Source organism: Panthera leo, chromosome B3, assembly GCF_018350215.1.
Source record: "Panthera leo isolate Ple1 chromosome B3, P.leo_Ple1_pat1.1, whole genome shotgun sequence".
NCBI classification, from domain to species: Eukaryota; Metazoa; Chordata; class Mammalia; order Carnivora; family Felidae; genus Panthera; species Panthera leo.
Window position 1 is genome coordinate 53,646,322 of NC_056684.1, and position 15,015 is coordinate 53,661,336.

Genomic DNA, 15,015 nt, shown 5'->3' on the forward strand with positions numbered 1-15,015 from the left:
GGTCCACACATCCATTTTGTTGGGTGCATGGAAGTCTTATAAAATTTGAAACTTCACAAATTTAAAAGACTGGGAGATTCACATGAATATCTGGGTTTCTGTTTTCTAAATAATCAGATCTTGGAAGTACCTAAACTGTATTCCCACATGACAATAATCATCCAACTGAAGCTAAGTAGTACCCTCACGTTTGCCACATTCATTTGTGACCTGTTTCTCTCGTCCACATTACTCATGTGATTCCTGAAGACACTCGAGCCTACAAGCCTTGATGGAGTTAAAAAATATCTACTGACACCTTCTATATATAGAATTCTGATGCTGTTGACTTAGGCTCCTTCAAAAACTATAGTTGGCATTCTCACCTGCTAGACAACGCAATTTGTAGACAGTGGCCCAGATATGAGGGGAGAGTTGGCTTCACAGTAGAGCTGGACTGTTCATTGGTGTTCATTGGAGTTCATTGGTGTTGCATCCCCCTCACCTTTCAATTTCTTGCCTTTTTTTTTTTTTAAACCTAGGATGCCATTATCATTATGAGTAGGATACCTATGAAAAGATGCCAATGAGGCTCTTAGGCTCAGGATTTGCATTTAGAGTAAAGTCAGGAAAGAGACAATGCCATTTCATATGTTAGCATTCATCTATTTTATTACATATTTAAAAAATAATGCACCCTCTAACAAGCTTAGTCTGCAAATACAAACAGTAGGTGCAAACTGAAAACTAATCATCTCTAAATATTTTCACGTGCAATGGCTCGGGTATAATTTTTAAAAGTCTCCCATTATTGGAATGCATAAAAAATGGCATGTTACAATCTTCAATCAAATTAAGGTTGGATTATATCAAGTGGTTGCACTAGGTCCTTTTAATTTCTTTCTGGAAATATGAGTTATCCTCCTAGGAATATTCAGAGTTTCAGAGTTTTATCATTTATGGCATTGTAAATGTCCTCAGTCATAGGCACATACATTTCTGCTTTGTCATCCAAGAAATATAAGGCATCTTTGATGACTGCAGGATTAAAGCCCTCCTCCACGAGGGTCACTTTGCGGTGTTTAAAAGTTCCAGTGATCTCAATGGTGTCCTGGAAAACATCAAACAATCCACACTGTTGCAGTGTTTTGTGGACAGATTAGGGTTCGGGCAAACGGCAGAGGGTGGGGTGTCTGGTAGCTCTGGCTCCTGAGAGAGGTTGGGGAAACTAGTTCAATACCTCCTGTTTACAGAAGCTCCACTAGGGGGCCCTTTGTGCAGGTAGCTTTTCATTCCTCTGAGGCTTTAAGATCACCTGTGGGGAGGGAGGGGCTGTGGAGGGTGAAATGCAGAGCAGAGCAGAGCAGAGCAGAGCCTAGGTGGCTTAGTCCGTTAAGTGTCCGACTCTTGATTTTGGCTCGGATCATCATCTCATGGTTCATGAGTTTGAGCCCCACATCTGGCTTTGCACTGCAGGCATGGAGCCTGCTTGGGATTCTCTCCCTCTACCCCTCCCCTGTAGGGCAGTCTGTTGCTTAGTGAGCTTCTGGTTTTACTAAAATATCCTGATTTAGGGTGGGGTGAGGTTAGGGATCATCTACACACAGACCACTCTATTTTCTCAGCCTGTTTGTCCACTAGGCTGAAGCTTTTTTCCTTCAATTGATAGGTGATGGATGATCTGAGCGTATTTCAATTTTCACGTCTCTCCACCATCTCATTATAAACGTCCATGCTTTATGAACATCAACTGAAATAACACACAACTTCCACAATAGCTGGTAGCCTAACATTTCTTTTCTCAAGTCTTCAGCTACAGAATCATATTGCTCAGAGTCCAAAAGTGAGAGAATGTTAGGCTAACATGGATTAATGTTTGCGAAAAAACACATCCCTCTAGTGGTGATAGTTAAACATTTGACAGCTCCAACTGGCTAATGCTTCCCAACTAAGTTTCACACCGTAGGAAGGTGTAGAGCTTCAGTGGATTTTTCCATCCTTTAAAACTGGAAACATTTTAAGTATCTGTCATACTTCATCAAACCATAGACTTTGTGAGTTATTTGCTAATACTACTGCTGAATGATCTGGTCTGTCATTTTAGGGAAAAGGGGATCAGGATTTGGCTTCTGCGAGCTCTACTTTCTGATACTTCTGCTTCCTTGTGGAGCTTCCTGGCAAGGGTAGTGACAATCTGGCCAATATGGTCACCGTGGTAGAAGGGAGTTGTTCCCTAAGACGCAGCGGTCTCCAAGAGATAGAGGATAATTGAACTCAACAACAAGAAGTCTCACCTGTATTCTTAGAAACCGGGGCCTTGCATAACTGGGCAGGTAATCAACAACATGGTTAAAGAGTTTTTTTCCATCAAATTCGTGGTTTTCCTTCATTTTGACAGAGGCCATGCCAATTCGACCCTCATGACCTAGAAATAAAGAGAAAAAATTAGACGTGTTATACTATTTATGATGTTTTCCTAGTTCAAAGTGGGCTGAGAACATTGACATGGGTTTCTTTTGGATAGTCGGAATTTTTATTTCAGGTATATGTGGAAGTTATTCTAAAGTGACTATAACAACAATAACAAGAGCTATACGCTGATTAAATCTTCATTATATGCCAGACCCTATACTAAGTGTGTTTTATGGACTATTTCATTCAACCCTCACAACAACCTTCTGAAAAGGTATAAATATTATCTCCATTTTACAGATGAAAATACTAAGGCTTAAAGATATAGTACGAGACTTGTTCAAGTTCACACAGCAAACAATAGACAAAGTTGGAAACCAGACTGAGGCAATCAACAGTCATCCTTCTCAGCAGCCTAAATGAAAACACCAGAGTAGAAAACAGGCCCTACTGGTGGCCGAGGGAATTTTTTTTTTTTTTTTTTTTTTTGGACTCCAGTGAGAAGTCCTTGTTCCACAGTCATGAACAATTGGGCTCGGGTTGTTCTTTAGGGTGTAGTGTCAGGTCTGTTGTGCATCCAGACACAAATACCACCTTTGAGATTTTGCCTTTCTGCATTTCAGAGAAGCTGGGGGTCCGGGGAGTGAATGGAGGTGCAAAGGCAAGCGGCTGTGGGCCCTCCCATTGATGAGCTATATTCCCCAAGGCTGTGTCTCCACAGAGACCAGGATCCAGCAGCTCCTTCCTGTCTGGGCAGCAAGGTAAGTGGGGAGGAGTTAAGCACAATTACTACACTGTTTTCTTGTAAAGACAGCAATAATTAGGTATTAGTACATCTTTTGCCTGATCCAGCAGACTGGGTGGGAGTTGAGATCCACTGAGATCCACTTTGCTGAACTACCTAGCTGTAATCAGAGAGGGGAAGGGGCCGCCTTGTGCCCTTTGTCACCAGGGCCCCAGCTTTTGAAACCTCTCCCATGGTGATTGTATGTTTACCTGTGGCTCCAAAGAAGGCAGGAAACAAGAGGAAACATTAAGAGAAAGGAAATGCACGCCTCTACGATTTGCCTCATATCTGAAGGAGGGAGACAGGGCACAGGACCCTCTTTCTCTAGGGGTCCCTGGTAGCTTGCTCAAAAGCAACCATCTTAGGAATCTCAAATGTCTCCAATAAGCTTCTTTTCCAATCAAGGCAGAGGCTGATGCAACAGAAATCTTCAGCACTGACTGGCTCCTTGCCTCTTGCTCTGACAGAGACAATGCCCAACTGAGAGACGAATAGGCCTATTGAGTCTCAGATCTCTGCCCCAGTTCCCAGGGGTTGGTTTGGGGCTAGTTTAGCTCCAGGGGGAAGGTTCCAGTTTACAACTGTTCTGGCCAGAGTTTCTCTAGCACTGCACTGTCCAGTATGGTAGCCACTGGTTTCATTTGGCTATCAAAATTAATTCTAAAAACACAAACTAGGGGCGCCTGGGTGGCTCAGTCGGTTAAGCGTCCGACTTCAGCTCAGGTCACGATCTCGCGGTCCGTGAGTTTGAGCCCCGCGTCGGGCTCTGGGCTGATGGCTCAGAGCCTGGAGCCTGCTTCTGATTCTGTGTCTCCCTCTCTCTCTGCCCCTCCCCTGTTCATGCTCTGTCTTTCTCTGTCTCAAAAATAAACGTTAAAAAAAAAATTATAAAAACACAAACTAAAAAAAAGTTCAATTCCTCAGTTGTACTAGCCACAATTTCAAGTCCTTAATAGCCATGTAGTGGTTATTGGCTACCATAGTGGAGAGTGCACATATAGAACATTTGCATCACTGCAGAAAGTTCTGTTGAGAACAAAAAGTTCTAGAGAGTAGTTGGGAAGTTCTGGTGTGACATCTAATAACAGTCAACTGGGCTTACACTTTGGTGTACCTTCCTGGTCCAAAGCTGAGATCTGTGAAGGCCTTGCTGAGCCCTTTGATACTGAAATTCACCCTGGTAGATTGCCTTCTAGATAGACCTGCCACATTTCTGGGCTGCAGCAAGGCTGGCCGTGTGCCTGTCAGGCCAGCCAGCGGCTGGCATGGCATTGAGAATCACAGAATCTAAAAGCTGAGAGACACTTCTCAGTTTATCTTTAATCTTTTTTTTTTCCATCTTATTTGAGAGAGAGAGAGAGAGAGAGAGAGCGAGCAAGCAGGGGAGGGGCAGAGGGAGAGAGAGAGACTCTCAAGCAGGCTCTATGCTCAGTGCAGACCCTGACTTGGGGCTCCATCCCAGGACCCTGAGATCATGAGCTGAGCCAAAATCCAGAGTTGGATGCTCAACTGACTGAGCCACCAAGGTGCCCCTATCTCTAATATTTCAATGCAGCAAGAATTCTGACAGGATCTTGAGTGGACATCCAGCCTCTCTACACGCCCCAGCTGGTGGGTCATTCCCCACCTCAGGAGATAGACTTTTGTGTTGTTAATCTCTCTGGTTATAGGAGACATCTCAGGCTAAAATTTGCTCCCTGGTCATTTCAATCCCTTGGCTCTCGTTCTGCTCGCTGTGGGTATGGCAAGCACACCTGCTCCTTGTTCTACTTTGACTGCCTTCCAACCATGTGAAAACCATTACTCTCCTCTTCTGTTTGTTCTAGATCGGTGACTCCCAAACTTTACTGGTTGTTAGAGTCACCTGGGGACTAAAACAAGACATGAAGTGTCTGAGTCCCAAACCCCAGAGGTTCTGATCCATTAGATCTAGGCTTTAAACACTCTCCCAGACTGAATCACTGTACTCTACACCTGAGACTAATATTGCACTGCAGGTTAATTAATTTGAATTTCAATAACTTAAAAAAAATGAAAGTTTCCCAGATGATTCTGATGATTGGTCAGACGAAGCTTCAGTGCTTCTCAAAATTTAGTATCTTTTAAAAATTTGTGGTAACACACACATAGCATAAAATTCATCATCTTAACCATTTTAAAGTGCCCAATTCAGTGGTATTTGATACATTCACAATGTTGTGTAACTATCACCAGTATCTAGTTCTAGAACATTTTCATCACCCCCAAGTCAAACTTCATTGCTTTTAAGAATCACTGGAGGTCTTGTTAAAACACAGGTCCCTGGGCCCCACCCCAGAGATTCTGATTCAGTAAGGGTTGGGGTTGGCCTGAGAAATCATGTTGTTTCACAAGCTCCCCAGTGGTGCTGGGCCAGGGGCCCCACTCTGAAGAGCAGTGGACTCGATCCTTCCAATCCATTCCCCCAGATTCTCTCACCTTCTCATACACATTCTTTTGTGTTGCTACCTAAATCCAGCATTTAGAGGTGCACACAACACGCCAGGTGGGGTCTGTGAGAGCCCAGCGCAGCGTGATTACTGACAACCTTGCCATGGGCTTTCGTGTTAATTCAGCCCACGTTCCAACATGAGCAGCGTGCACTCAGGTCACGCTCTGTGACCTGAGATGTGGCTGCACTTCTATCATATCATTGTCGTAGGGCTGGAGAGGAACAGGGAAGAGAAAATCTCAAATATTCTTAAAAAAAAAAAAAAAAAAAGACAGCACAAAGTCATGTGAAACCACCACAACTTAGGAAAGAGAGACTCTTGGATTTCTATTTTGAATATAGGTGAGAATCCCAAATACTGAGTTCTGGGGGAATACTAATATCCCTAGCACCTTAGAGTTGGACAGTGACTTGGAAGTTTTAATCCTCTCTCATCTATATAATTAAAACGATTTCTTCCAATGACAGCACTCATGTATACGTCTGGTAGGTGTATGTTTAGTGTTTACATAATTGAAGCGAATGAGTTCTCTTAACAATCTCAACGTCAGGGCTGATATTACCCCTAATTTTAGTGATTTGCCTGAAGTCAAACAGCCCCAGGTACTGGAGCCAAGGACCTGAAGTCAGACCTCAGCTCTCCCCACTCTGCTGGCAGAGGCAGATCTGCAGATGAAGGCTTGGTGACACCACTCTGTGTGATGATTCTGAAACTCACTGGGGTGAGCTGGGGTCAAGGATCTGTTTTAAAAGAAGTCTGGACAAAGGCAGCTCCTTTTCAGTTTTTTCTCCTAGCAAATATACTTGCTGTTACTTGTGATACTCAGTTCTGAGGCCAAGATACCATTTCCCAGCTATCAAGCCTGACACGTCTTTTCTCGAGGCATGCCAAATGTAGCATGGGACCCTGCATCTTGCAGAGATCTGGCTTGCCTGAGAGCCCAAGAACAGCGGGGGAGCTGAGCCACAGAGGAAGGCCAAGTTCAGATGTGCTGAGTTGGCTAATTTATAATGGAATATAAACCAGACATCAGCCCCTTACTCCCAGGTGGCTGAAAGAGACTGGTTCTCCAGCAGGGAGGCAAAAGTGATGACAAACTTTGCCATGGGGTTAAAATGATGTTCAGTTACTGTATAAGTTTACTCAGAGACTTATGTGTACCTGGCACAGACACTCCATAAACGTTTACTTCCTGGACAAAATCAACCAGTCCTACGATATCAGCGACTTCAGTGGTGGCCACATTTTCCCCTTTCCAGCTGGAAGAAAAGGTAAGGTTAGCAGAGGTTACTGGTGGTCCCTGGCCCACGGTTCCATGGCAGAGCACGCATCTCTTCTAGGCCCTACAAGGTGTCTGCATTTGTTTTCCCATCTCTGCTCTCAAATCCCCTGGAACTTAGTCACAGGAGAGGCATTTTGCTTGAGAAACAAAAGACAAAGGCATAGACAAAGGCATTTAAATAATAAAATGTGGAATTCCAATCTCACCACATGAAACATGATACAAAGAATGTGCTAATGTTGAAATACAGGTTTGGCCTAAGAAAGGTACTGGAAATCAAGAACAAATATCAATAACTTTTTGTTGTGTTTAGGTCTCCCACTTTTCTCACTCACTAACTTTGGTTGGTTTCATACCTGTATTTCAGGGTCTCATGGCAATGAGAAAGCTTTGAGTAGCAAATAAAATACCATGCTTTATTTACAGGGAGATTATAACGTTAGTGCCCAACCTACACTCGTCTACTTAATAAGGCTTTAAAATTTGTCTACATTTAAAAATTCTTTAGATCTCCTGGAAGTATCTTTTTAGTAACATGAAGGTTGCATAAAATCATGGTATGGATCCTGAGTCATGGAATACTCCAAAGACGGAAGGAACACTCTGGATCATTGGGACCTTCATTTCATGGGTGAAAAAGATTACCAGCCTTGACAGCACAGCTGGCCAGGAGTAGGGGTGAGCCTAGGAGCTCAGGTCTCCTCATTTGTATTCTTGCTCTGCCTACTACAGCCAGACAACTTCCATCCCTTCCGCATGCATTCATGCAAAAGTATTTATGTGTGTCAAGCACTGTGCTAGGTGCTGGGGAGTGAACCAGCAGACACAAGGCCTGGCCTCAGGGAGCTTGCACAGGAGGGAAGTTGATTAAACCAAAGTGTCATGAGAGGACCATGAGAGAAGCTGGAGGACCATGCTGTTGTTGGGAATTAGTTTCATGGTCTTATTATAATGACTTTCAAATTTCATGGTGCTGACTTGGGTTTCTGTGGGAATGGTTAGGGATGGAGAGTGGGAGGGAGGTGAATAGTGGGTTTCAGAACCCCTCACTTCCTCTTCGGCTAGATCAGCTCCGTATTAGCTTGCATTTGATTTTATCTGAAGAAAAGCCCCACGACTGGAAATAGTGTGAAACCCTGGGCTCTCCTAGGGGTGACTGGTAACAACTGAGGATAAATGAAAGAAACTGGATACACTGTTAGTTAGTCTCCAAAAATCAGGCACAGGTTTTCTGCCTATTTCTCAACTGGTATTGCTCAACCAACTTATCTGTGCGTTGCAGGAGTGACACTTGTAGGAAGAGTGACACTTCCTGTGGCTTGCTCCTTACTTTCTGGGAATATAGAAGTTTGGATGGACATGCCAAAGAGATAGAGGGAAATGGGGCACTGCAGCCAAAGTGGAATGCAGTTCCAATTTAGGAGTAAGCCAAATTGTGCATGTGTTTGTTTTTGACTCAATAACTCAAAGAAACCAACCGGAAAGTATCTCCAACTCTGTCATGAAAGTAGATGAAATTTTCATGGTCAATCACTAAGAGATCTCCACTATTGAAATAGAGGTCTCCTTTCTTAAAGACATCTCTCAGTTTTTTCTTCTCCGTCTGAGTACTTCCTCCAGCGTAGCCACTAAAGGGTGTGAGTTGTGTGATTCTGCAAATAAGGAGTCCAACTTCACCTAAGACAGAAGAAAGTAAATTGTTATTTTATGTGATAGCAGTAGGCACATTTTATTACTAACATTCTCATAAAACTGTTGCCATACACTCAAAAATGGACATCTTAAAACATGGCCCCTAAATCGACAAATATCATTTTTTAACCTTACAGAGGCTAGTACTAAACCTGTCTTCAACAATGAAAAAATTAAAGACTTTCTTTGTAATTAAAATACACTCAGAAAAATGTAATGCAATGTTATTCAAGTTGCATTTTCAGTTACCCCTCTCCCCTCCTCCTTTTTTTAAAGTAGGCTCAACACTCAGTGTGGAATTCATGACATTGAGATCAAGACCTCACCTGAGATCAAGAGTCGACTGAGCCTCCCAGGTACCCCTTCAGTTACCTTTATTATAAATCATTTAAAAAGCTGATAAAACATTGATTTCATTTTCTATGTATGGTAGCAATATTTACATGCTTATCATTTCAATAATTTGCATATATTAGTAGGAATCAGTTTCTGAACTTACAAATGGAAGATACTTTCTCCTTTACCTCAATTTTTAATTTTCCACAACCTAAGACAACTCACAAGTGAGATATCCCCATCATTCCATCTTAATTTTATAGCATTTCCAAGACATAAACTTATAAAATTCTCTTTCAATCTGTTGTGATTGACTATATGCATAGATTTTCCAAATACTAGATCTTGAACTTTCATATATATTTTTTAGTAAAGTTGATATTAAATTCTCTGAAAAGCAACTGTGTTCAAAATAATTTTTATCCCACTTTACAGAAAATATGTTTATCCCTCATCTAAGCCTAAGTCCTGCCAATGGACATTGTTCCAGTTATTAAATTAGTCCTGGGCTGAAATTAGCATATAAGGTTTTTTTCCAAACTACTCCCAGATTTTAAAATTTGTGATAGGGGTGCCTGGGTGGCTCAGTTGGTTAAGTGTCTGACTCTTGATTTCAGCTCAGGTCATGATCCCAGGCTCGTGGGATCGAGCCCCGTGTCATGGGATTGAGCCCTGCGTTGGGGCAGAGCCTGTTTGGGATTCTCTCTCTCCCTCTCTCTCTGCCCCTCCCTTGCTTGCACTCCTCCCCCTCCCAAATAAATAAACTTAAAAAAAACATAAAAAAAATGAACAGGGGGTTTTGAAACAGGTAGGGTATGTCTGAATTCAGATATATGGTAGAGTGGGAGCGACAGAGGTCATGAGAATTTTCAGTTAGCAACTTTGCATTTTTCACTCCTGGAGAGAAATGTTAAAAAATGCCCAGCTTTGGAGCAAAATAACACAATGATAAGAAGTGGTGAATGCTAAAGAACAAAAACCAAAGAAACCAAAAACTGAACTAACCAAACAAAACTGTTGCCATACAATCCATTGGCAACAAGCTAGCTGAAGGAAGTGTCACTATCCATGCACGTGCACGTGTATGTCCATATACATCCTATACATACATATAGACCATACACACAAAGTACAGTATCCCATGTGGCCACACACTTGTAATTCTAAAAATGCTAGTATTTTATGGAATAATGATTTACACACATACTTGGACAAATGCACAGTAGTCTAAGCTTGAAGGTAGACCTTGTAAAGCTAACTATAGCTTTGCAACCATGATTACATATCCCTTTCCTCAAAACACTTACCTCATAATTAAGAAGTTAAGCTAGGTTTCAAAGTATAATTATGTTACATGTAGTGGTAAATTAGTATCTTTTGGAATTTCTGTAACTATTTCTGAGGGTACTTAAAATAAACCTCTTTTATCCCCCCACTCTAAAAATTTTTTTACCATATATTCATTTTAGCAATGATATGCTAGTTCTTAACAGTTACTTGATCAAGTTAAGAAAGGGCACAGGTTAGCTGAGCAAAAATCTACTGTACCTTTGGGAACTCGGATGCAATATCCATTTCCATCTCGGACAGGTTCATCTTTCTCCACATCATATTTAATCAGCTCATAAGTTACAACTTTCTAGCAAAATTAACACATATCATTTTAAATACAAATTCCTTCACAATTTTTCCTTTTTATTGTGGTACAGCATATGTGAAGTACAAAAAGTACATTATCTTTAGTGTCCAGCTTGATAAAATTACATATTGACACATCCATGTAACTACCACCCAGACCAAGAAATAAAACATTTCCAGTACTGTAAAAACTTTCCCTTTGCCCCCTTTCTTTCAAGGTAAACACTATTCTGACTTACCACCGTCAATTAGTCTTAAAAAAATTTTTTTTTAATGTGTACTTATTTTGAGAGAAAGAGAGATAGAGAGTGAGTAGGGGAGGGGTAGAGAGCTGTCAACACAGAGCCAGATATGGGGCTTGAACTCATGAACTGCGAGATCATGACCTGAGCCAAAGTCAGATGCTTAACTGACTGAGCCATCCAGGTACCCCACCATCAATTAGTCTTACACTTGAAATAAATGAAATAAGAAATGAAATATATGCCTTTGTGCTGCTGCTTTCACTGAACATAATATCTGTTACTCATCTAGCCATGTTAATGTTTTTTTTCAGTGGTTTATTTTTTATTGCCATGGAATTTTCCTTGCAGGAATATGCCATAATTGATCTATCCTTCTGTTAACTGGCATCTGGACTGTTTCTAGTTTTAGACTATTAAAAATGATGCTGTTATGAACACTCTCAATACATGTGTTTTGGTGAACATATCACAATGGATTTTAAAAATCCTATATGCCGCTGTTAGATGATTCATGTTTCCATCTGTTCTCCAATATATTTAAGGTTCAATGGTATAATTATTTCATGCCTATGGCTATAAAATTATTAAAACTCTATTATATTTTACATATACATATTTTACATATTTCAATGGCATAAGAATTTAAATGTATGTAGTGCAGTAAGAGTAATCAGTATATTATTTTCTCAACTCTACTAATACTCTCTACTATTACTTTCCCTACTAAATATGACAGGATTTAGAAGTAATGATTAGCCATGATTATTGTGCCAATTTCAAATTTTATATTTAATAGTAGCAAATAACCATTACAAGGCAAGTAGCATTCATAGTCAACAAATGGAGGGCTTGTTTATTTACAAGAGTATAAAAAATTTGGGGCTGGTAACCAATGTTTCTTTCCACATCAGTTGCAGGGGCATCTTCTTCCCTTTCTGCTTCAGTTAAAAAATAACTCCTTGTTTTTTGTTTTGTTTTGTTTTGCTTTTATTTTTTGAGAGAGAGAGAGAGAGTGCAAGCCAGGGAGAAGGGCAGAGGGAGAGGCAGAGAGACACACACACACACACACACACACACAGAGAGAGAGAGAGAGAGAGAGAGAGAGAGAGAGAGAATCTTAAGCAGGCTCCATCCTCATCACAGAGCCTGAGGTGGGGCTCAATCCCATGACCCTGGGATCATAACCTGAGCCAAAATCAAGAGCTGGGTGGGTGCTCAATCAACTGAGACACCCAGGCACCCCTCTTCTTGTTTTAAGTAGAAAAACTGACAATAAAACATGACAGTCCAGGGATGAGGAGCAAAGAAATATATATATATATATTTTTTTTTTTTTTTTTTTTTTGGGGGGGGAAGAACTATTAATATGTAGCACTGACTTCTAAGGTCCTTAGGTTCGGTTTAAAACAAAAGTTTCCTTGAAACTATCTTCTTGAGGGTCAATAGTAACAACATAGATACCTTGCACCGTGTCTCAACTCAACTTTCTGCCCTTTCTTGTTCTGAACTACATTAGACTTGGGTCTCCAGCGTCTGGGCTTGGTACAAGTAGAACTGAAGCTAACTAGAAAAGACTGACTTTATCAGCAGTGGTTCCAGTGGGGAGTAGAAATTGATTCTTAGTCTGTAGCAGCACTGCCCAGTAGAGTTTCTGTGATGATGGAAATGTTCTACATCTGTACTGCTCAACATGGTAGTCACTAAACACAGGTGGCTACTGAGCACTTGAAACATGGCTAGTGTGTGTGAAGAACTGAATTGAAAATTCCATTTACATAATTTAAATTTAAATGGCCACACATAGCTAGTGGCTGCCGCACTGTATGGTACAGATGTGGAGGGCAGTGGAGGGACCTGCGTGGCACAGGTGTGGCTGTCAATGTCAGAGAGGTTCCCCAGGCTTGAGAATGCCTCGTGATAAGGCCCGGATGTGAGGAACAGGATGGTAATATCACTACAGCTAACAATTATTCAAGGCTTTATATGACAGGCCTTGGGCTATGTCCTCTAAGAATTTTTTTCAGAAGTTATTTAATTTAATTCTTTCAATAACCTTTTCCCCTTATGCTAAACACTGAGTTTGGGCCAGGCACTAGGCCCTACATTTTCTCTTTTTTATTTCTGTTTTCCAAACAATGAAATTGAGGCCTAAGGAACATAAATGACTCGCCCAAGGTCACTCAGGATGCAAGGTGCTGAAATTTTATCTCTTGGGGCAGCTCTCTCATGCACATGCATTGCTATCCTTTGTACTCTGCCCATCAGTCCCTGGGGACACATTGCCTGGGAGCTGTGGTGTATCTGTTCACGGCCAGCTGGGCAGGAAGGGCCGCCAGAGGTGTAATGACAACAGTGATGGCTCACGCATGTGGAGGCTCAGCATCTGCTGAATGTTGCTGGAATTCTGAAAAAAAAGGGGGTCACCTGGAAGACTTCTCAAAAGCAAAAAAAAAAAAAAAAAAAAAAGCAAAGAGACTGTCTAGAGACCCTAGGCCAGAAGTGACTGTGAGGGAAGAGAGACTGCCATGTAGCTGGCTTACGCATAAGAGATAACCGGTGGAGTTTGCAGGCAAATACAAATGTTCATAAGATCCTAGAACTGGAGTGCATTCCAGTTCTCTCGAAGGTCTACATAGCAGTTCCTCAGCCCTGGCTTTTGGAAAACACTGATGCCTGGGTCCTGCCTCAGAACTACTAAATCCAAAGCTCAGAGGGTGACACCCTGCACCTGCATACATGAAAAACTCCCCAGGTAACTGTGATTTCACAGTGTGTGGTAAACTTATGGAACTGGCAACCTTCTGGAGTTTGGTCACATACGTGTATAATTGGCATCAGGAAGACTTCACATAAGTTGCAGATAGCAAAGGTGTAATAGGTTGTTATTAAGAGAAATTAAGATTTTTAGGGGCGCCTGGGTGGCTCAGTCAGTTAAGTGTCCAGTTCTTGACTTCGGCTCAGGTCACTATCTCCCAGCTCATGAGTTTGAGCCCCACATCGGGTTCTGCGCTCACAGCATGCAAGTCCTGCTTGAGATTCTCTCTCTCCCTCTCTCTTTGTCCCTCCCCCACTCATGTGCCCTGTTTCTCTCTCTCTCACAATGAAAGGATAAACTGAAAAAAATTTTTGAAAATAAAAAGAGAAATTAAGATTTTAAAATTAAAGGGTCCTGTCACTTTGTGCTCACTGTCATAGAGAATGAGCAAATCCTCTCTCTTGGTTACATGGATTGGCCATGGCTCTGATGCAGTAAGAAATAACGTCATCATGATATCTCTTAAGACGTGTCTGCATTGGGGCACCTAGGTGGCTCAGTCAGTTAAGTGTCCAGCTCTTGGTTTCAGCTCATGTCATGATCTCATGATTTCGTGAGCTTAAGTGCTTTGTTGGGCTCTGTGCTGGCAGGGCTGAGCCTGCTTGGGATTCTCTCTTTCCCTCTCTCTCTGCCCCTCCCCACTCATGCTGTCTCTGTCTCTCTCAAAATAAATAAGTAAACTTAAAAAAAAAGTCTCTGCATTCTGAAAACTGGCTACATATAGTCTCATATTTCAGTGTACTTACTTTCTGTAGGTAGTTTACTCTCCCAACAGCACCAATTTTTCTCGTATAATTCATAAAGCCAATGTTGCCTTCAGTGGAAGCGTAGAACTCATAAATGCTAATGTCCCCAAATCTCCTGATGAATTCCCTCCACACATCTCCTCGCAAGCCATTTCCCATTGCCATTCTCACTTTATGGACACGATCATTTGGTTTCTGTGGTAGGAGGAGGAGAGACCAAATTGAAACCTCTCTGAAGCCCGTACTTATACACTAGTGATTGCCTTCATGTTTCTACGTATTCATGTTGGTTAGGAATTCACCTTTGTGCACATCTTTTCTGTTACTCACACACATAACACCTCCTCCCCGCCAACACATGCAGTTTAAGCCACCGGCTGGAACTCTGACTTAATAACCAGAAGGATTGGCTTTTTTCATTTTGATTTTTAAGAGGCAAGGTGAGATAATTTGATAGAACTAAGTAATGTCAACCTTTAATTCACATCCAATCTGAAGCTAGAACAGTGTGCTGACTGTTTTCTTGATGGGGCTGGTGAATCTCAGTGCACTGTCAGAAAGGAGGAAAGATCTATCGAAGACTGACAATCTGAAGCAACAATGTTCACGTGG

At 41.7% G+C, this 15,015-nt stretch overlaps 1 protein-coding gene across 1 annotated transcript in view; it reads right to left on the minus strand.

Annotated features, from left to right (window-relative positions):
• Positions 1-629: 629 nt before the first annotated feature.
• SLC27A2 (solute carrier family 27 member 2) overlaps positions 630-15,015 on the minus strand; it is a 44,266-nt gene continuing 29,880 nt past the window's right edge. Inside the window, exons 5-10 of the mRNA XM_042942062.1 lie at positions 14,404-14,598; positions 10,508-10,598; positions 8,410-8,608; positions 6,811-6,908; positions 2,274-2,404; positions 630-1,090 (exon numbers count right to left, since the gene is read on the minus strand). Of these exons, the coding sequence (XP_042797996.1) occupies positions 914-1,090; positions 2,274-2,404; positions 6,811-6,908; positions 8,410-8,608; positions 10,508-10,598; positions 14,404-14,598 (891 nt within the window). The 3' untranslated portion in view covers positions 630-913. The remainder of the gene's footprint in view (positions 1,091-2,273; positions 2,405-6,810; positions 6,909-8,409; positions 8,609-10,507; positions 10,599-14,403; positions 14,599-15,015) is intronic.